The following is a 24008-nucleotide window of genomic DNA, read 5'->3' as shown; positions in this document are numbered from 1 at the left end:
ACTTTTCTAAACTATGTCTCATATTTTATATATAGAAACTTTGTTATAGTATGTATACAAGTTGAGCTGAATCCTGAAAAACAGCTAAAAATTACAAGTGGATTTTTTCTCAGAGTTAACATTTCAACCAACCAGATGATTATTGGTAACAGCAAAGGTGTCAACAACAGACACCTATGGTTTAGCTCCATTACAAGTTTGGGAAAGGGCTGTAATGGACACTATACTTATATGGCTTCCCCATTGGAAATGTATTTTCACGATTTTGAAACTTTTTTAGCGGGTCAAGCAGTACTACAGATGAGCCAAATTTCAAGATTGTGTGTAATTGCATCTATGAGTTATTAAATGTTTTAGAGGATTCAGCTCAACATGAACATACTATAATGTGGTGTATCCACAATTATTTAGTAACTTTTCAATTCTGTAGAGTTCACTGCGGGAGAGGCTTAATATTGACACCTGCATAATCCAAATAATTTATATCCTTCTGCAGCTGGAAAATCAAGAAAACTTAATATACAGGTCAGTTTCAGGTAAGCTTACAATTTACACCAGCAATCCAACAATGGATTACAGATATAGAACCAATGGTTTTTTTTCCAATGGTAGCAGGTCTGCCAACTCCCAAAATTTGCTGCCAATAGTCCCAATGCAGGTCCCACTCCACTCTGAATAATTTTGCAGACAAAATTGAGTAAAACACTCTAATAGAGCAGTCAGTACTCATCAATTCAGTAGTCCATGTAATACATGTTTTTTATTTGTTTTTTTACAAACTTACAAAACACTGTATCTATATATTAATGCCAGTATTCGTGTAAAAATGAAACTGGTTGTGCACTGAGGCCATGAAAAGTTATTTCTGGTTCCCTGTCTGGTCATTTATTGCTATGCAATCATCACATGCAATTGCACTTAAATTTTTATAAAGTTGTAAGGCTTTTGCAACTTGTAAATTCACTTTTTATGTAAAGATGTACTAACTTACTACACAACTACAGTATGTTACTTCGTGTACTGCAATGTCTAACATAGTGCACCAAATAAATAAATTTAAAAAATTTTTTTTTAAACACAAGCCTGGTTAACCTAGTCAACTTCAGGAAGTTGGTAGGACCAGAAATATAAAACCAATTGTGTGGCCTGAACCTAAGCAAAAATTAATATTGATTTTCTGCTCATTCAGATTCTTAATGTTTGGAATAGTTCACATAATTGAGGACAAACTACACACAACATTACTTCTGTAACCACAACTATGAAATGAAATAGTCTAGATAACAGCCAGCCAAAAGAAGAATGAATCATCAGTCTAATAAAATGGCATTGTTGACAAAAAAAACAGTGGTATTATTTTGGGATCAATATAGACATTACCATGCAGCAAGGATTTTCTATGGAATGTCACAAAATATACTTTACCCGACCACTTTATTAGAGTATTACTGACTTTGACTGCTTTATTAGAGTATCTCAATCTAGTAGCAAAATGAGCACAATACAAACCTTAGTTCAGAATGTCAGCACAATGACTGATCCCCCCCCCCCCCCACACACACACCCTATTATTCCCAAACTTATGTCAGTATAACTGCCATATCCCTACAGTAAACTACTATAACTGCTATAACTGCCCTGTCAGGTAAAAAAGATTTAGACATCAAGTAATATGTAATATACATTGTAAACATTGTGTTTTAAGTGTTACATATGTCATATAAATTCACACATAGCTACTACAGTTTAGCCCCCTCTGGTTTGGGCATGATACTTTGTAGCTTCATTGCCATAGCAGTGTTACCAGCTAACTTCAATTTACCACTGAAAAATGCCTGTGAACATAACAGAAACACATATACATGGATGGTAATATACAAAACAGCCTAAAATATTATACACAATTCACATTACGTCACACGAAAAAGGAGAGAATGGTTCATTTCTTAGAATGAAACTAGGCTTACTTAGCAGCAAGCTGTTTAGTGAGCCCATGTTATTAAGTGGTTATGTTGCAAAACAGCGTTTCATTTGGATACTTGGCCTCAACACCCAACTAGATGCAGACACTGACATAATAATCGTATCACATATACAATGGACCTTATCCGCATTGACCTCATAATTGACAAAATGGCCATGTTAGTGTGGGGACTTCGTCACGCTTTTATTCGTAGAACTAAAATGAGCATTGTTTGTGGCTTTCACAACATGGGAACATTGGATAACGAAGGTAAGAGGCTAGTTAGCGTGATTTTGCAATGCGAAATAATCACACTAGGCGAAACCAGACCCAAGTTTTGATACGGATGTAAAACGGTGCGCATTGTCTTGTAAGTAAGCATGTATGCCTCACCTTGCCCCTCATTGCTGTATGTTAACATTATCATAGCGAAACGCCACCTCTCCCAACACAACCATGTAATGAAACGCCACCTCTCCCAATACAACCATGTACAAAGTCCCCACACTATCGCCGCCATTTCTACATTGTGATGTCATTGCGGATAAATATTAAAGTTTTTATTAACTATGCTATTTGCATATAACAGCAGCTTGACATCTGTTGTTCGTTGCATAATGTGGATTAGCATTGCAATTCACAAAACACTCTAATAGAGCAGTCACTTCACACTACAAGCCCAAGTTGTACACATACCCAACCTTTTGTGGTGTTAGTTTGCCAGAAACTAAATCCATAAAGTCAGCATCTTTGATTTTAACGGTGACATCAGCTTTACCTGCACCAAAGAATAATAACATCACACTAACACTACATGGGCAGGTATATCAACTATACTTAATATTACAAAATAAAATCTTTTAACCATTGTATCCATTAACAAAACTTCTTTCAGCTTATTCCACATGTGAATTGTTACAGAACAAAGCAAACATAATGAAGTAAATACATACCCCTACAGTAGTGCTGAGCAGTTTTGATATTTCATAAATAATACAGTATTGTCAACTTGATATTGCGGTATAACTAATTATCAGCATGCACTAGTTGATGATCTGTAGTTCTAGAGTTAGACCATAAGAGTTAGACCATAATCATTTTCAAAACGGTAGAATTGTGTTGAAAGCCGATAGCAGTATATACATATCCATCCATGTGCACTGCAAGTACACTTCTTCATACAGGATTATTATTTTAGCTTTTTATTATAAGACTTTTGTTTTAGAATCCACGGTATTTACGGTAGTCAAAATATTGGACAATATCAAAAACAGATACCGCGGGCTGACTAAAATATTGTCATATTGCTCAGCACTAACCTACAGTAAGTACCGTTTAATCACACGTGCATGGAGCCACAACACCAAAACCTACTCACCTCCGCTGTTCTTAACAGATCCCTTCCCCTTCTTGAGGTCCACCAACCATTGTGACTCAGTACCTCCACTACCAGTGATCTTGAACAGGAATATTCCCTTAACCTTCTTCACCAGTGTCTCACCTTCCTGTACAACACAACACAACTTACATGGCACATGTGGTGTAGTATATGTACTATATTGTGGATAAAGTTTCGTTAATGCATGACAATAGCTTACAACTGCATTTCTTGGTTTTAAGGATAGAGAATTGTAAAGCCACTAACGAATAGTAAAAACTGTTTTTTAAGGTTTACAAAATCCTAGCCATGTGGTAGTGTAACAATGGCACTTACTGTATCAACAGTTCTCTTGATCTCCTGGAAGATTTCATCAGACTGCATTTTACCACCTGCCACTGGCATGGCTGATACCCTCCTGTGGGAGAAGTGTACAGTAGTAGTGTTAGGTAGCAAGTGATACACATACATTACCTCTAAGTTGTGTAATTTAAATTATATAATAAGTTGAATGATTAATAAGTGATCATTTATACACTAGCTGCACTATTAGGACACTAGTACAGTAAGGTAGACGCCATACACGAAATGAACAGTTAGAAGAATTTATTGACGGCAACATCTACCATGACATGTTACCAAATAATATCTCTATTTATAGATGTAAATGACTGCACGAGTAGACAAGATGAAATTTCATAGTTAGTTTGTTCCTCCAGCACAAATTACATGTTTGAATGATAGCACTATTGAGATTCACCTTAAGTCTTTCTTCCTACTGTACATTCATTCTGCTTTACCATTTGTGACCATCTCAGAAAAAAAACCTGACTTGTTCGCACAACTTCCCTTTTTTGTTGTTGTTTATTATTTATTTTCTCAGCATTATCAGCAGTGTCCAAAGAATGGATCACCCTTCTGTGGTGAGTAATTTTGGAATTATTAGGAATGGTAAGACAATCAATTTGTACAGGAAATAAACTACAGGTGCTTATATTTGTAGCCATAATTTCTGTTTGCTTTAGTCTACAACATTGGAATTTGGCTTAAAATGTTCACCATGAATTAGCAAATCTAACCAATGTATAGTGTCAACCCTGTAGTCACTTATGCACATGGGTATGAAGGCGGTTTAGTTGAAGAAATGACAATGATCTTGTTAACTTTACCACATTGTAGACAAATGCATGTGACACGCATACTGTTAGGGCTACAGAAACGAAACAAAGATTTTCGAACTCTCCATGAGCAGACAAATAAGATGGTGCATAGGTTAATCGATTTGAGTCTTCCTTCTCTGAGTAATGGCCTGATAAAAACTTGCATTTTTTTTCCAGCAAATGTATTTTATAATTTTGTTTTAGATTTTGTTTTTCTCAAAATGCATGCTTGTGCGAATAAGTCAGGTTTTCGCTGATAGTCTGAGAAGGTCACGTTTAACCCTTAAACCCATATTAGGGCTGAGCGATACTGCCATTTTATATCACGATCGATACTAAAGCCACCATGAATAGTTCACGATACTTACAAATAAGTCAATCATAGCTGGTGCTACATGGTGTATTGCTCAGCATTCCTGCAGGAAGTCCTTATAGGTGATAGCGAACTAGCCACTATCATCGTTGTTTACAGTAACAACAGTAACAGTTATTGTAATACATGCTTTGAGGTTATGTCATGGCGTTCACACGTCTGCAGGTTATCACTTACAAAGATTCTTAGCCAAGTACTGCATAACAAATGGATTTTAATGACAGTAATGTACAGGCATGGTATCACGATAGTTAACAACAAAATATTGCAATATCAATACTTTTAAAATATTGCAAAATATCACTGAAATGATAATATCACTCAGCCCTAACCCATATAGGCTTATATTTTGGTAGCTCTACACAGTGGCATAACTTTTTTTTCTAATTATTGTCCCTATGGACTTACCCTACAGCAAAATTACAAACCTTGTCATGAAAATGCATTGCACAATATTCTCTCATGTGATCTTAACAAGATGTTCATGCTAAAGTACATAATTGGTCAACAGATTTCTAATAGTAATTGGGCATTCTTGTGGGTACTAAAATAGAGAAATTTTAATCGGTAGCATTGTTTATCCACAAAATATAAGGAGAGAGTTTAAACAATCATTAATTTATTATAATAAAACACAAAATACTCTAATAGAACAGTCACTGCAACATTCAAGGTTCAATCTATCGAGATCCTGTATTTTTAATCCTTAAATGTATTGAAATAAAAATTTTGCTTTCAAAAAATTGCTATAACAGATTTCCTAGATACATATATACAGTATCATTACCTGGACGATCTACTAGACGGGAACCCCAGTTGATATAGGGTAACAACACAAGCTCCTCCTAGTCCCAGATTGTGCTGTAGTGCCACCTTTGCCCCAGGGACTTGTCTCTTTCCTGCCAGTCCTCGTAGCTGCCAGCAAAGCTCTGTACACTGAGCAAGCCCAGTGGCACCCAGAGGATGTCCCTTTGAGATGAGACCTCCACTAGGATTGATGACATACTTGCCGCCATAAGTGTTGTCCCCTCTGTCAACCATCTCTCCTGCCTTACCTATACATACAGCAGTAGTACACTATTTCGATACTACTAAGAGCTACTAACTACAAACCACTGATAGACCACAGATATTACAAAGTGAGTCTATAGCTTGTACCTCTCTTGGTCATTTTGGTTCAAACAGGTACTGGTCAGTTAATATTTAGAGTGTTGTATTATGTGTGTGGGTATAGTAGTGACACAATTGAACCACTTGACAGATTTGCATACACTCACACAGTACAACAGTAAGGAGACAATACTCATCACTACATATATAACACACCCACACTACACACACATACAACACAAACGACACACTCACTCATTCACTACACATACCATGCTATACAATTTTAATTTTTACCAAACTAAATAAAGACAATGAGTCTGCCAAATTTTATCTCAAGTTGAATCGTCAATTGCACAGTACAACACACACACACGCACACGCACAGCTACACACACCTTCAGCACACAGTCCCAATGCTTCATATGTTATCAACTCATTGCAGGAGAAACAGTCATGTAGTTCAACAACATCAACATCTCCTCTAGTGTATCCTGTAAGAGTGTAATAACACCTGGTCATTAGAAGATTCTATTGTGCCTCAAAGAGTGATTCTGTTTCACGAACACACAAAACTACAGTACCCTAATAATACAATCAACTACAGTATATAACATTCAAGTGTGGGGGGAGAACACACCCAGTAATATAACACCTGTACTTCAATACATCGTGAACATCACAATTCTGATAAGATATAGTTGTCAAACTCAGAACTACATGACATTTCACTAATCCACTTTGAACAGAAATCCATCCCACTCTATTTTAAAATAATACATCACCAAGGATCCATTCTCAATTCAAAGCATAAAACAAGTAGTACAATATTAGTACGAGTTCATGCACAGTACGTATATTCACCTGATTTTTTGAAGACAGCATCAGCAGCTGACTTAGTAAGATCATATCCCACCTACATACACCAATACATAGTGAAGGAAGCATCACTAAATAAAGTTACTCACCATTTTCATACAACTGTTGTCCTTGAAGGTACTGGGAAAATCTGTCCTCATGTCCATGGCAACAATCTCAACAGCCTGAGACTCCAGCCCGTAACGATGTACAAAGTTCTCACTGCACAAAATGGCAGCAGCACTTCCATCTGATGTGGGACTGTGTAGAGAATAGCAATACTATCCAGCAAACACCACATATATACCTGCACTGTAGTTTAGTAAGAGGTGCATGTATCTCTCTCGACTGCATTATCTGCTCCAGAGTGTACTCATCCCTGAACTGTGAGTTGCTATGGACAAAACACAGTGAAGACTCAGTAATTATCAAATTAAAATTATTCAAAATTCAAATACACACACACTATGCTGCACTACGCACACACACACACACACACACACACACACACACACACACACTATGCTGCACTACGCGCACACACACACACACACACACACACACACACACACACACACACACACACACACACACACACACACACACACACACACACACACACACACACTACAAACACACACACTACACTACAAACACACACACACACACACTACAACACACACACACACACACACACACACACTACAACACACACACACACACTACAACACACACACACACACTACAACACACACACTACAACACACACACACACACTACAACACACACACACTACAACACACACACACACACACACACACACACACACACACACTACAACACACACACACACACACACTACAACACACACACTATGCTACACTACAACACACACACACACTATGCTACACTACAACACACACACACTATGCTACACTACAACACACACACACTATGCTACACTACAACACACACACACTATGCTACACTACAACACACACACACTATGCTACACTACAACACACACACACTATGCTACACTACAACACACACACACTATGCTACACTACAACACACACACACTATGCTACACTACAACACACACACACTATGCTACACTACAACACACACACACTATGCTACACTACAACACACACACACTATGCTACACTACAACACACACACACTATGCTACACTACAACACACACACACTATGCTACACTACAACACACACACACACTATGCTACACACACACTATGCTACACTACACACACACACACACACACACACACACACACACACACACACACACACACACACACACACACACACACACACACATGTAGACGCACAATACACTCAGAGAGATATTATTCAGCTACATATGCAGTGATAACCATTGCATGCACCAACTACACAAACATCCTTCACTGCTGCCTGACCTACCTAAAAACATATTCATTACCACTTATCACCAGCAACACATTACTATATGGTTACATCATCTTAACATGTGAAGATGTCATTGAGAAGTGCATACCGGACCACTACAGTTTCAGGAAATTGTTTGAAACAAAGTCCAAAGAAATATAAAGCACATTTACTTGCTAATCTCATCTATGCATGTATATGAATGTCACCCTAAAAATAAATGCGGTGCTTTCTAAAAACAGTTAGATTGCTGTAACCTTATAAAAAATAGTCATCAAATCAGAAGCCAATAAACACTGATCAAATACCGGACATTTTATAAACCAATCTCATACTCAATTTCTTGAATTGTTTTACAAAAAAGTTAGTGAACTCCACACACCACTCACGGGTTATTGACTGAGTGTAAATGATTCTTGTGTGCAATCTTGGCAAAGTGCTCTGGCTTTGTACCTAAAGAATGAAACATTAAAATATATGGTAAGCATTATTTGGGAAACCATTACTCAAGTTGGATGTGACTAAAACAATGAACAGACTAGAAATCTGGCTTGCTAACAAACTGGAGGAAACTTGTTCCAACAAAAAAGAGTTACGAACCATATCTTTCCATGTGTTCCCTGCCAGCATTGCCGAACATCTGTGGTGTTAAGGGGCTGGACTCTAACCCAAACTTATCCATCATTACCTCCACATGTTTATCCATTGGATTAGTACGATCACCATACTGTGTAGTGAAGATGGTACGTGTTTATACACACATACAATACGTACAGTATGAACAAGTATATTCATACCCATTAAGCAGGTCATTTTGCATAAAAATAACACACTTGGGGATTTAGTGGCAATTGGCTATAATATATGTACAGTGGATTTTATTAGACAACTTCACTGTACAAAGGGACCCAACGGTCTCTACCTAATGCAGCCATTTGCCTACAACAGATCAACCCAAAGGCAACCAAAACACTTAGGTTGCACTGGGTATTGTGTTACATACATTGACTACAGTTGACAGAACTGGTTATGTAATCTTTACCACATAATATTATATAACTTTTGTTGGTGTATGAAAGTCAGCTACACACATTGATAATTTGTCAATTAAAGCCACTCGCTAAAAACATTCCACACATATCAGCTAGTAACCATCCAGGAAAGGAAAGCAATTTCTAAGAAGGTAACTTGATCAGTTACTGCCGACTATCAAATATGTGCCAAACCACACACCACCTAAAGTACTGTATGTACATGAACAAGACAAAGCAGGAGATATAAGGGTATAATCTTGTTTTGCCACATACATATACACTTTTTCTTCAGTATGTCTGGAGACCATCATATCTCTTGAGATTATCACCTCTGCCCCAACCCTCCAAGGAAGATACACACTCACCCAGCTGAATACAATCTAGGTCACGTGAGAGGACCCCTCAGGAGGGTGAACAATAGCAGGAGCCTACGTCAGAAACTTGTGCAAAGTGTGGTGTATGTATAATGTAAAGCACTCTTGTTGGGTTGAAGCCAATGCAAGGAAGTCCCCTCCACCATACAGCAGAATCAGGGGTACTGCCAATACAGACACACACGCACGCACGCACGCACGCACACACACACACACACACACACACGCACACTACAATTGTTTATTATCAGTATACACTTGCAACAACTGTAGTACAAACACTTGTACATACAAAAGAAACCAGCCAAAACCCATTGTTGATTAATTAAAGAGGACGCATGGCTAATAGAAATTACCTTATTACCAGCCTCTTTAGTGTGTGCTTCCAATGTTCAAATGGTAACGGTTAGGATATACAATAGCCAGCAGGTACAGGGGGTGGTGTAAGGGGTGTTATTTAAGAGACACCACAGATCACAATGCAAGCAGACTCTTACCTTGGTAGTCAGAGAGCCCCTCTCCATCTTCTCAAATCCAACAGCAAGTGCACACTCCACCAAACCTGTAACAATAAATGTAATAGGCTAGTCAAGAACTCATGAAGCAACAATATACTGGAGTAGTAGTATGCACATAACTAACATATAGTCCTAGATGCAGACAGACATACATGTAGCTAGTGTGTTTCTACCTTAAACTTTCCTTTCAAGTGTACAACCAATTTCTAGTTTCTAGCTTTGCTTGTTCAGTAAAATGTACTGTGGTTGTGTAATAAGTGATATAAATCATAGAATACTATAAATGTGTCCAACTAGGACCCACGACAGTGGAAGCGTGCACATGAGTCCAATAGTTTTGCATTGAAAAGCGTACCGGACCTCTGGGTGCTGAAATACCTTCCAATTGATGAAATATGACAAGTACATAGCATTGGCACAATAAGCTCTGTTAAGCCCCACTGAATAGGTTAGTTTTTCAAACTTTGGGCTACATATAAATCACATGAGATCTCGCATCAGGCTATGATGCAGTAAATGTCTCTGTTGATGAGCTAGAAAGATAGACAGAGGAGTCCACTCAAAATAAAAACCCAAGAAGTCACCGTATGCAGCATACTTGACTAAGACTGTAGTGACATGCACCCTATATATAGTATAGCGGCATAGCCCCCAAAATTAGCCAAATTGTGCACTTCTTCATAAAAGCTAACTTTCTACATAAATAGTACTCCTCATGACATGTATTTTTTGATATAGTGCCATCGCAGATTTGACCTTTGATGACCTTTATGGCCATTTTTTGCCCAGAAATTTTTCTGTCTTTATCTCCCTGAGGCATTAATAGACAAGCTAAAACATGGTACCAAAGTAAAGGTCTTGTTGAACAAAACAACTTGGTTTTTATTTGAAGTTAATAGGTACTTCCGTTTTGTTGTTTTATCATCTTCGAGTTTACCTGCCCTTGGGATCTAAATTACCCATGGGGAGGTAAATTATCTCAAAATTCATAGGTAGTATAAATGATCATAACTTTGGAATGAAATCACCTATTAACTTCAAATAAAAACTAAGTTGTTTTGTTCAATCTTTATATTGGTACCATGTTTTAATGAGTTAATTAATGCATCAGGGAGATAAAGACGGAAAAGATCAAATTTCTGGGAAAAATGGCCATAAAGGTCACCAAGGGTCAAATCTGCAATGGCACTATATCAAAAAAATTATGTCATGAGGAGTACTACTACCAAGAGTAAATAATGGAAAGTTTCATGCTTTTATGAAAAAGTGCACGATTATTGTGTTGTACCACTATACCACTAGTCAGGGATCACAAGAGACCTATATAGTACGAGACTAGAAAGATGAAGAACACCCCCCAGGCAAATGATAGCAACAATTAGCCAAGATGAAGAAGGTTAGAAATGAGTATCACGGCCACCATTCAATGTTGCTGCCCTTCTTCAATGCTATACCCCACCTTATACTCTCAAAAAATGCAGTTAACATGAACAATTTTTCGGTGCGCTTATTACGCTTCCAACCTCCTCTGGGCCCATAAGAAGACTGAATCTTTGTACTAACACTATGAATTAGACATATCACATAGTTATGATTATTCTTTATGAGTACTTCCCAATTGGTAATAATACTAATTGCTAATAATTCACCATGTTTGTTCATCCTAGGTTAATCACAGAACATACATTCTAAACCAGCAGACTTACCAAATGTGAAGCCATAGCTACATCATGTGAAAACTTAACTAGTGTTGCATCGATATCCAAATTAGCTGATTAATTATTCCGATATTAAGCAATAGAATTAGCTGACACTCATAACCAATCAGATACACACTAATAATTATCGCTAACACTCATCAGATATATACCACAAGTAAAAATTACTCATGGTAAACAGGTTTTAAGTACATTTTACTACTGCTATACAGTTGAGACAAGAGTTGAGACAAGTGGCTGGTACTACATAGAAACTTATAACTTCTTGGGCTTGGCCTAAAACCTGATAGTTACTATGGTCACTGCTAAACCTCAACACATAACTCAATTAAAATGCCTAAATAACTTATGCCTTGCCTCCCCCACAAAACCACAACACATAACTCAATTAAAATCCTTAAATAACTTATGTCTAGCCTCCCTCACATCACTATATTACATAGCACAGTGGAGATTAACATCAGCTTTGATTTAATCAAAACCGAGTAATCGGCTAGTAGCCAATATCAATGCAACACTACACATAACTAGTTTTCCTCTACGCTATCAGATAGCAGAAATTTCACTTTAGTAATAGACTTCACAGGCATTAATTTCTTACACATAGGATAATAATTGAACTTGACTGCAACAACCCAACCAATTGTTGAAGTTTTGTCCAATTGTCTTAGTAGAAACCACAGAACTGTACTGTATCTCTGGTACACACACAGTACACACAGTATGCACACAAAAACAAACACATATGCATGTGTGCGTGCTGCGCGCACACACGCACACACTCACTCTCACACGCAGAGTTAGGGAGTAACGAGTAATATAATGCGTTACACGATGAAATAGCGAGTAATATATAACAGATATTACCTCCGGAAATAGTAATGAATGTAAGGCATTACTTCTTTTTAAGGCGCATTGTGCGATTGGTTGCATTTTGGACTCAGACAGCACTGGAGACAGAGTTACAGGCATGAACAAAGCGTGATAGTATATACGGAGTGCCTTTGAGGCTACAGCAAAGTATGTTTTTGTAGCTGAATTACACCAGAGAAACCTGTGTCTTGCTGGTGTCACTTGCAGTTGTAGGCTGGTAGCTTGTATTAAGAACGTTGGACTTACTTTATAGCTGGCAGCAAAAAATTGTAATGTGTAATTATTACTAGTTACAGCCCTCAAAGTAACCAGTAATATGTAACTCGTACTTTTTCTGTGCATAATATGTAACTGTAGCACGTTACATGGCAGAAGTAACAAGTAACATGTAACGAGTTACATTTTTAGAGTAACCACCCCAACTACGTTGCGCAAACACTTCTAAAACATGTGTCAGATTTTACATATTCCACTATAGACTGAGTGACACGAAGCTATGGTAACTGTATTCAAAAGATGTTTACGGCATCTGTTGAAAGTACGTCTACTCCACACCTAGCTGACACAAGATATCAAGAGCCAATTAGTGTCGTAAATATGTAGGACTAACGTTGTAGTCTGAGGAACCCAACAAATGAATTTGGTGGGAACCAAAAATTATACGCAACACTAATATTTCAATAACTTGTAGAACAATTAACAGCAGGCCAACCACTTTTCATACAGCAACAGATATACATATTACACAACTCACAATAATACAATACACTCCATAAAGCTTGCTTTGTAACATATTAGTGGTTATTCATAGCTGGAAGACATGCCAGACACCATTTATGGTAAGATATATATTGATACTGTACCAAATGCATTTAAACTTGTTACCAGGGTTATGTAACAGCGTGAATGCAACGTTATATAACAGGTACTAAAGATGCCTCTGTTGTGTATGGTAGGTATAGTGAGTGAGTTGTAGAACAAGAGAAATAGTATCCATCCAGCACACAAACATGTCAATGCTATGCAGGGTGTTCCTGTACACCAAACAGCAGACAGAAATTGAGAACCAACTGAGAACAACACATATTGTTTTATCCCTTCTTTGCGAGGACCTACGTACCGTATTGCCTCAAATTAGACAGAAGTGTTCATTTTTTCAGGCAACTTTTTATTCTGGCCACTAAATAAGACATTTATATGCAAGACAACAATCACATATTCCTTGGAATCAACTTCGTACAGTACTACTAACACAGATTCACATGTAAAAGAAAGATCATAAAATGCTTACAATTTGCTTCCTTGTGAATCTCATCATTTGTAGCACTGTACAGAATTGTCTGCACTAGGGGTTCATTTGAAACCCAGTGCTTACTGTTGAAAGGCTCTATACAGACCCTTGGTAACCAGGCAGATTTACAGGATCAGCCAAAATTCGAGAAAAGAAAATATGTATAATGTATAATCCACATCAGCAGTGTGTTATAGCTCTCACATGCACGCATGCACGCATGCACCACGCGCACACACACACAACACTATATCCAATCACACGCTCCACATAACACATCACGATCCATGCTAACAGCTATTACATAACCCTTGCTAAGCCCTGAGCATGCCGCAGCACATGACATTGTGTAACAGGATGACATAATATTGCAGCCACAAAACCAACAACAAAGTAAACAAAGCACTTCCCACATCATTTGCAATTAGGTGCACACTATGTCATAGTAAGAGGGAAAATTAGTAACTTCTAGTGCTGTATGATATGGATTTTGATTTCAATACGATAGCAAGAGTAAATTTACTCTTGACGATAGCAATTCAGTAGTTCAAAATTTCAATTTCACTTTTATTAATTATGAGGGTGGACTACTGTTTTTTTATCGTGAGAACTTTAATCTCGCATTTCGGGCACTTTGCAATATTAAAATTTGCAGCATTTCATCAGAAGTTTTGTTGGACTTTGTTTTGCTGTGTGAGCTTTTTAGCGCCTGTAAAACTGTTGTGTTGGAACATCCAGGTGCTTGTTTATGTACATAACAGCTTGGTGATTATTTATGATGGCTCAATCAGTTGGCTCATTCCCCTACACAACACATGTTTCATCATCAAACACTGCTGAACAGCTGCCCTGCTACCCTGTTTCCTGGCTAACTTCAGGCACTTGCATAAATTCGTCATGGATACAAAGAAACACTGCTAACAAGCCTAAATTTCATTGCTTTCCATCTCATGCGTGATCATAGAGTAAGCCACCAATGTTCAGCCAGATGCGATATTTCTATAAACTTACAAAGAAAACCTGCCGCTCTTGCTATGCCTTTGGAGAGGTCAAGGCCATTAAGCCATTAAGTTTTGCATGCAAAATATCAGACCTGCAGCTTTCTCTCTCTGGCTGTAGGAGCTGCAAAAGTGACGTGTCTGAATACTCTCAATCATCTGACAAAAATACTTATTATCGGATAAGTAGCACTGCTCGTAATGCAACCAGATAAATGAGTCTCTCTACACTCAATGTCAAAGAGCAACCCTTATCCTTTTCAAATTATGTATATTAGTATTTCGCTTAATTCTTCCTGGCAGTGAAATTCATTTTTAAAGCCTACCTGCAATCGATGTTTAATCGGATTGTAATACACGGCTAGACATTACAACTATTTTAATATGTGACTGGATCTACGAAAACCGTTCTTATCGCCCAAGACAGGAAGTTTGATTTTTCACACAAACACAAAGCTTAATGAATGCACTATCAAGTTTCACTGCCACAGTTGACCAGAGTAAAGTGGTCTGCTTTTGCTGGCTACTTTTTTAGAGCACAGTGGCGAGCCGTACGAGTGGTCTGGGGTCTTGATGGAGCCCTGGCCAACCAGGAGATGGCTGTGTGTGGCTGTACAGTTCCGTGGTGTTGGACAATGACCTGTGCTGTAAATTTCCTTTCATTTTAGCCAGTTCTGAGTCCTGAATGGCTTATAATTTGGTCTAATTCATCCCAGCACGTTTCTTTTCAATTTTTGAACACCATCTTGCCCGCCTTCCAGGGCCCCCACCTCCCACCCTTCTGGAGCTGGCCTGATACAGACAACCTCGGTTTAAAAACTATCTAAAATGGCGGGAAACTTAGCTGTTGACTACTTCTTCACTGGATGATCAGGAAGGTAAGAAATTGTTGTAAAACGTGTGAAAATTTGGTATGCGTAGCTACCACCATTGGCCAGCTACAACACACTGAATATTTAAAACCGACGTTTCTCGATACTTTTAAATAGGCGATAAGACCGGTTTTCCCAGAGACAGTCACATATAGGGATTACAAATCCAAATAGTGTAACACCTTTCTAATGTAACAACATAGGTCGTCAAGTTCCTAGATCAAGTGCATTGAAAATAATCAATCAATGACACTCTATGGACAGTAGTCTAGTTGACTAATAAACACGTGATTCTGTTTATTGTCATCATATAGACTAGTTTGGAAGTGTGCTCGCCTTTTGCGCGTTGTTAATCCATTGGTTTGCTATACTAACTGGTATGGACTACTACAGCTTTTCAGCTTTTCTATGTTGCTTTTATAGGATTGTTTTTAGTTCCAGGCAAGCTTCTGAGTGGACTCAATACTTGAAGGACCAGTTCAGCAATTATATAGACTAGCTAGTCAAGCTACTGTTCTCTCCCCACAACTAACAGTGAGCTACCATTAAGTAAGCCACTGTTACTGTTTGTGTTTTTGTATGTTACAGACTCCCTGCAGTTGCAGGTTACCAATAAATCTGGCCATTTGTGTTTTTACCAATGGTTAATTATATTAGCTTTGATGATATTTGAGGTACGTACTTTTGTAGGTAGCTCCCATGTTGATTGTACACAAGAAGGGATATGGAGCTGTCAAGCCCAAAGTTGCAGTCTTTAAGCAATGGACAAAAGAAGAAACGGAATTTGCTGTAGAAAGTGTCTTGAAGAAGCAATCAAGTATAAGGCAAGCAAAAAAAGAAAAGAAAAGCAGGATACCTCATTCCACAATAGCTGCAAAGAGTTGAACATCAAAACTCTTTAATACAATTTGAATGACATGCCATCTGTTTAACATTGATGAGACTGGATTACCACTCAGTCCAAAACCACTTAAAATAGAACTGGATCAAGAAATCCTTCTTGTGTAGAAAGTGGGAACAAAAGTCAAGTAAAAGTAGTGGGTTGTGTCAATGGTGCTGGTCACTGTACACCATCTACGGTGATACACAACAGGAAATAAAGCTTTTTAAGTCATACAAGATGAGATACCAGGTACTGCCAAGTGGATGAATCAAGAGTTGTTTGATCCACTTTCTAAAACATGCTCCTCTAACCAGACCTCTCCTGGTTTTAATGGATGGGCATTCATCACACTACTGCCCTAGTTGGGTGGACTGCTTCCCCAGTTGACACCAGGCCACAGGTCCCCATTTAAAGAGCTGGATAGACTGGAGCAATGTGAGCAAAGTTTCTTGCTCAAGGAAACAACAATACCAATTTGGCATAACTGGACATCAAATCTGAAACCTTTTGATTACCAGGCCGATGCTCTAGCCACTTGGCTGTACTGCCTCACAAGAGCTGTACTGCCTCACAAGCCACATGCACACACACATACACACACACAAACTACACTACATTCTAAAGTCTTACTCAACACGTAACAATGATCGCTCATCAACACATCACACTAACAGCTATTACATAATCCTTGCAAGCCCAAGTATGCCCCAAGCCAGCAGTGCATGACATTGTTTAAAAGGTGACATAATATTGCAGCCACAAAACCAGACAACAAATTAGAGAGATCGTTATAAACACAGCACATCATTTGCACAGTTAAGTGCAAACCTACGCCATAGTAAGAGGGGGGAAATGCTTGTATCTACAGTACTTGATACTTGTGTACAATAGGACCTCCATTGAAGAACACTCCCAGTCCTAACTACGGATACTAAGCTATGGTCTCTGCCATGCTTTCATTGCCTACAGTGTATTGGTAACCTCTGTACAACGGACACTTCTTTATAACAGCTAATGGACTACCTGCCATGCATCAAATACATAAACTATTGTCTATGGAATTCGATTATACAGCTACTGCTTACATAATGGTAACCACAAGAATGTTACTGAAATGCAAAGTGGCCATCCTACTTCATTTTCAACTGTATTCCACCGGTGCTAAAAATAAAGAACAGCACAAGAAGCACCATCTGCAACCAATCCGTCACTCGGAAATTTGTACCTCAACTATCAAGTATTGAAACGCGAAATGGCCATTCCACCTTAGTTTCAGCTTTGTTCTGCCCAGTGTTACAAACAAAGAACAGTACAAGAAGTGCCTCTGCAATATACCCATGTTGTCACACTGCAGAAATTAAAGCCGTGATGCATTGCCACCAATCAACACCTATATAGTAGTAAAGGAGGACTTTAGAGATAATTCTATTAGGGGTGCAACAATATATCGATATATCAATATATTGCAATATTTTCTATCACAATACAATACAATATGTGTGATGAAACATATTGATATATTGCTTATTACAATATATTGTTACAATATATTGCAGGGTTGTAATGAGCTGTGGCTTGTGGATAATTAGCCTTTTTAGCTGCCACCCTCCTGGAGGGCAGGCATCAAAGCCACCAGAATGTAATTGTTGATGTTTTAGAAGCCACATATCCTAAACAAACAGTACTGGTTGTAGTACTGCCTACATGTACTGTAATACCTATTTAATAACTGTTGGCTGGTGGGTGTACACCACATGACATTAATGCTATCTATTTACAACTTTAACATCGCCAAAGGCCCTAACCCAAATATTGCAATACAGCAATATATTGCAATATATTTTAAGGCAATACACAATATGGTATTTACCTGTATTGTTGCATCCCTAAACTCTATGAAATGTATATTATACCCGCTGAAGGCATGTCTTGGCCAAAGCAACATCAAACAGTGAAGAAATCAAGCTCGTAGCATTAACAAGCTATGCTTGGCAGGCAGTCAGTCAGATAATAGAAATTTTAGCCATATTACACATTGAAAACACAGTTTTTAAAATGCCGTACTGCCAAACATCAATCATGTGAAATAATGGCTATTTGCTTCAGCTAATTGAATAATTATTGTTGTCACATATTTCTCATATCATGCCATGCCAACTGCTTCACAATGAGATAAAACTTTTTAAGATATCAAGTCGCTGGAAATAATGTTTAATGCATTAAAAATACTTGATAATAATAAATACAGTGGAACCTCTCGATATAACGGACAATTTGGGAGGTTTTCCTCTTTCAAAGGTTTAAACGCATATATGTATAGACAGTTCGTTTGGACCAAAATTTTGGTCCTTATTATGGAGGTACATTCTATTGTGAGGTTCCACTGCAACGCACTGCTTTAAACTATTACGACATTCTAGCTTTACAAGAGCAGAAGGAAAGTGTCAGATTACAGCATGTAGTATGCACCATACAACCTCAACAGTTATACAACGTTGTAACACGCTGTTGTGTAATACCAGAGTGAGTATCACAAGTGATGTTATAACACTGAAAAGTATTTGTAGTGTATTTTTGTAGCCATGTTGTATAAATATTAAAATTCACTAGCCTACAACATGCAGAGTAAGCAAGTGATGTAGCTGTGGGTTACGCTGGGACATTAAGGCATTTTATGTAAGTGCACATGAGTTAGTAGTTATGCACAATAGTGTAATACATACATACATGGCATCGTGTATGTACTATGTGCCCAATATATACACACTTACCAGACTACGTGCATGCGCACACAATAACACAACACACGCACACGCACACACATAATTTACACACACTACATGCAAACATTCGCATGCGTACTAACACACACACACACACACACACACACACAACATGCACAAGTGCACACATTAATCATCTACACACACACACACACACACACACACACATGCACGCACACACGTATAACAATCACCATACATATTACATACCTCCTTCAATGAGTTGTTTGGCCATCATGAGAGCAGTGGAGCCAGTAGAACAAGCATTGTTCACCTACACAACACAACATCCCATATAGTTACCTCAAGTTAATCACTTCACACACATGTCAGATTGTTTGGAAAGGGAAAAAATGGGCAAATTTGATAAATGCACACTTCATAAACCCTCACCAAATTTTCCATAGCCAAACTTTTGTTACAGCAAAATTGTCACTGAAATTTTTCCTCTACAAATTGTCCCACTGGATATGCACTTATGTACATGGCTAAAAGATTTGAAAATAAAAATTAAGATAAACTAAATGGACTTTCATAATATATTAAACTGTACAGCGACAACCAATCGTGAAAGCTAAAATTCCATGCAACATATAGCATAACGTATTTACTCCACATACACCCATAAAACCAACATATAGGCTGACACACAGGACTCACATTATAGATAGGAATTCCAGTCATCCCCATTCCATATAATGCCCTCTGTCCACAAGTACTGTCTCCTACACAGGCAGATATTTAGAGCAATTCACAAAATACAATGTCTCAACTCATTCATGCATTGTGTACTGATCAGAATATAGATAGAACTTTTCTTTGAGATCATGAGATGTTCATGACTGGCTTATCATAAGCACTAGTTGGTTTAGCATGCTACCACTGATGTGTCACAAAAAAAGGACTTGAAAAGCATTTGTCTGGAATAGCCAGACAATATTGTAAACTCCCATTGGAGTCTTTCATACAGCCATTTTAAGTGGGTCAGTTCTCCCATTTACACTATAGTGGAACCTCTCTATTATGGACATTTTGGGACCCAGAATTTTTGGCCACTTTTTGCTGTAATATAGAGGTTTTCCTCTTTCAGAGGTAAAAAAATGTGTTAACCAGACCTGTTGGGACCAATTTTTTTGTCATTATGGAGGTGTTGTGTCCTTAATTAGGGAAGTCAAAGGAAAATACACTTGTGAAAGTGTTCATGCACAACCAACTTCATACCAGACTATATTTATGGCCAAATATATATATACTAGGGTCATGTGACCCAAAGGAGGATCATGTGATTCAAGCTACTCCCAATATCATTTAATAGCCACATGTGTCAATCATCATCACAAGTGTTTATATGGACTTTATCCACAATGATGTCACGAGCAACAAGATGGCCACATTATTTGGGCGTACTAATGTAAAGGCGCCTATGGAGAAATTGTTTTAATCAATCACATTTCACTCATGAAGCAAGATACTGAGGAGTAACCAACAGATATGGGTTTAAAGTAACAAAAACCATTGTTATCTTGAAAATTTTCCAGCATGTGATACAAATCGTTTGTTGTATTGTCTTGTAACCATACCTGTTGCTTAGAGCTCAATATCTTCTTCCCTGGCTGAAATATGATCGATCAAAAGAATTTTTCCATAGGCACCTGTGCATTAGTACCCCAAATAACGCAGCCATCTTGTGCTCATGACGTCATTGTGGATAAAGTCCATATATGCTTGCAAAATTTGGGGCATAAATACTTGGTAACAGCAATGAAGAAAATTCTAGCATAACAGGTGCAAGATTTTGTTATACACTTAACAGCAGCAACAATTATGAAAAAGATTTTTAATATAAGTTACGACTTATTAATTATCCTAATAGAGCAATCACATGTACCAGGGGTGGTCCATAAGTCTGAAAAGTCCATATCTCTGAAACTGTGTATAAATAACCATAAAATAGCATAAAGAATTTTTTTTTAAATATCTGCATTTTCAACTACCCTAATAGAACAGTCATTACTCTAATAGAGCAGTCATTTCCGTAGTTTGGTTAACCGAGAATCCGGATAAGTGGAGTCGGAGGTTCCACTGTATGGCTTTGGTTCTTAAAAACGAAACTTATTTTATGTAAAATACGCATTTTGACATACAAACACTTGGGCTCTTGTTAATCCGTGTATAGATCACCTATTCCTCTGTGTTGAGCATTAAACTACTTAGATATCCTACAACTTTTACTAACCCTCTGACAGGTAATATTATTGCAAGTATCACCAAAATTCTTTCCAATGCTGATTCGCTTTATATCACACTACGATTTTTGAACAAAGCTTAAGAAAAAGGCTGACTATCATGGTCCAAACCATTTACTCACAGGATATTCCGTTACAAGATATATGCCTTTGAATACATGTGTGTTGTGAGAGCCACTATAGTGGCATTCATGTTTAGTAAAACATGTTTTAAACTTTGGGGCCTAGTGGTATACTATTTATTGTATTTGCCTGCTCAAACTGAGTATAGGAATATCTTTGTTTTATTTCTGTGCCATGAAGCAAACGTGAGTTATGTGTGTTTGTTTATGTTGCAGTAAAATTTTATTGTTACTATTCTAGCCTTCTTGTTTTATACGCAGATAGATATGTATATAGGCCCTATACCTAACTGCATCAGGCAAACACAATCAGTTATACAATTCCCAAGTTAAGATTGGAAAAATAAGCACCTGCAGTTTATTTTCAGTATAGTCACTGTACAAATCAATTCCCTAGTGATATAATGTAGAACCAAACTTTCTTGCTACCTTCTAATATACAGCTAAAATTAGAAACATCTATTAGCAGGAGCTTCTCAAGGAAGGTTTAGGTAAGGGTAATGCTGCATACCTGTGTTAACCTGTATTTATCAGTGTCTAGTATGCATGGTTGGTCCATATAATCCAGCATATGCTGCAGAGTATGCATATACCATGATACGCATACTGCAGTAACATATACCCTGTGTAACAAGCACTTACCAGAAAAGGCTAAATTCTAAATAGGTCATTGGTGTTTTCCTCTAAAATAAATATTTTTTAAAAGTGCTTTACTAAATACGTAACCATTCACCAAAATAATCATTGACATGGACATGGTTACTAACCCCGCCAAATGTGCTGAAAAATATCAAACACAGAAGTATTTCTCAACTGTTCTATCAGAAAATTATCTTAGAGAAATCCTAAAGGCTGCTTTTCATTTTCATTTACATGATGGATATACATCCTTTACTTCCAAGGGGGTGACACACAGGCACTCACTGTAGGTAGATAAGCGACCGCGGTCAAAGTCTAAGTCAAAGGTCAAGGGCACCGAATTCGTGCCAAGTCAATGGTCAAGGGTAAACGTTTCCACCCCACAATCGAAAAGTACTGAAATATCGTCACTAGGTCACCGGTCAAAGATTGAAAAAAGCTTAGTCACGGGTAAAGCGAAATTTCGGCCAGTCAAGATTTTGACCGCGGTTGCAGATCTCCCTACAACACGTACCTACGTGACACCCCCTTGACTTCGAAGTAATTCATTATTCCTGATAGCCTACAATGAATTTCTAGTGTGGCCTTATAACTAATATTGGCCTAAACACATGCACAGCAAAGCCTGGTGAGTCAATTTTTTTTGTGTGCATAAATGAAGTATTTAGAACACTCAACTCTTACCATACACATATCCCACTGCAGCCTGTTCAATCACACTGTACGGCAGCCCTGCGTCCTGCAGCGCCTTCGTTACTACATAGGTAAGATCACGTGACTCGTAAATAAGGTCATGGGACACATCGTTATATAGCAGAGATTACACAGTGAAATTACTGCTACTACTAGCGAAATGTGCTCAATACATTAAGTCCTACCTGATTCCCTAACCATGTCTGGATAATCAAAGTTTTCCCTTCGACCAGGTTTTTCAAACTTAGAAAGTAGAAATCTAATGCAATCCAAAGTAGTACAGCACATACCTTCGTCATGCCCACACCAACTACGAAGACCTTTCGGGACGCCATGTTTTTTTGCTACAGGTAGATCAGCGAAAAAGCTACGGGCAACCAATAAATTAGTAAAATTTTCACGGGCAATGGAAGTCACGCGTACATTACTGTTTGCTCAGCGGTTTACGCATGACGACACCCTAATTTAATGAGACTTCAAAAGCGAGATCAATTCACATGGCAAAAAGGAGTCCACTTGAAGCGTTGCTCACTGCGAAAGAAAGGCCGCGTTCAAATAGCCTCTACGTTCAACCTGAAGGTATGATATTGGAACCTTGGATGTTCATTGTGTGTAGTTTGTCGTCGAATGTGTAGCTTTCAAGGAGTAGTTAAAATATCGGGTGAACGTTGCTCGGTTTGTCTGATCCC

The 24008-nt window shown here is 37.9% G+C and overlaps 2 protein-coding genes and 1 long non-coding RNA gene across 3 annotated transcripts in view; 1 reads left to right on the top strand and 2 right to left on the bottom strand.

Annotated features, from left to right (window-relative positions):
* Positions 1 to 1641: 1641 nt before the first annotated feature.
* LOC136256871 (sterol carrier protein 2-like) lies at positions 1642 to 23750 on the bottom strand. Its single transcript, XM_066049934.1, has 17 exons — positions 23610 to 23750; positions 23505 to 23562; positions 23311 to 23382; positions 20280 to 20344; positions 19830 to 19893; positions 10181 to 10245; positions 8876 to 9002; positions 8665 to 8728; positions 7150 to 7236; positions 6953 to 7103; positions 6849 to 6900; positions 6383 to 6478; positions 5662 to 5929; positions 3678 to 3759; positions 3342 to 3468; positions 2665 to 2741; positions 1642 to 1835 (listed from the first exon to the last, which is right to left on the bottom strand). Exons 1-17 carry the CDS (start codon positions 23652 to 23654, stop codon positions 1740 to 1742), a joined length of 1596 nt encoding a protein of 531 aa, XP_065906006.1. The 5' UTR covers positions 23655 to 23750; the 3' UTR covers positions 1642 to 1739.
* LOC136256874 (uncharacterized) lies at positions 13598 to 14284 on the bottom strand. Its single transcript, XR_010701693.1, has 3 exons — positions 14084 to 14284; positions 13913 to 13972; positions 13598 to 13862 (listed from the first exon to the last, which is right to left on the bottom strand). It is a non-coding gene; the product is annotated as an uncharacterized lncRNA (long non-coding RNA).
* LOC136256870 (cryptochrome-2-like) overlaps positions 23729 to 24008 on the top strand; it is a 2617-nt gene continuing 2337 nt past the window's right edge. The window contains exon 1 of the mRNA XM_066049933.1: positions 23729 to 23898. Coding sequence (XP_065906005.1) covers positions 23817 to 23898 — 82 coding nt within the window. The 5' untranslated portion in view covers positions 23729 to 23816. The remainder of the gene's footprint in view (positions 23899 to 24008) is intronic.

The sequence above is a fragment of the Dysidea avara genome, chromosome 5 (genome assembly GCF_963678975.1).
Source record: "Dysidea avara chromosome 5, odDysAvar1.4, whole genome shotgun sequence".
NCBI classification, from domain to species: Eukaryota; Metazoa; Porifera; class Demospongiae; order Dictyoceratida; family Dysideidae; genus Dysidea; species Dysidea avara.
The sequence above is the reverse complement of the archived record's forward strand: the minus strand, read 5'-3'. Positions and strand labels throughout refer to the sequence as shown.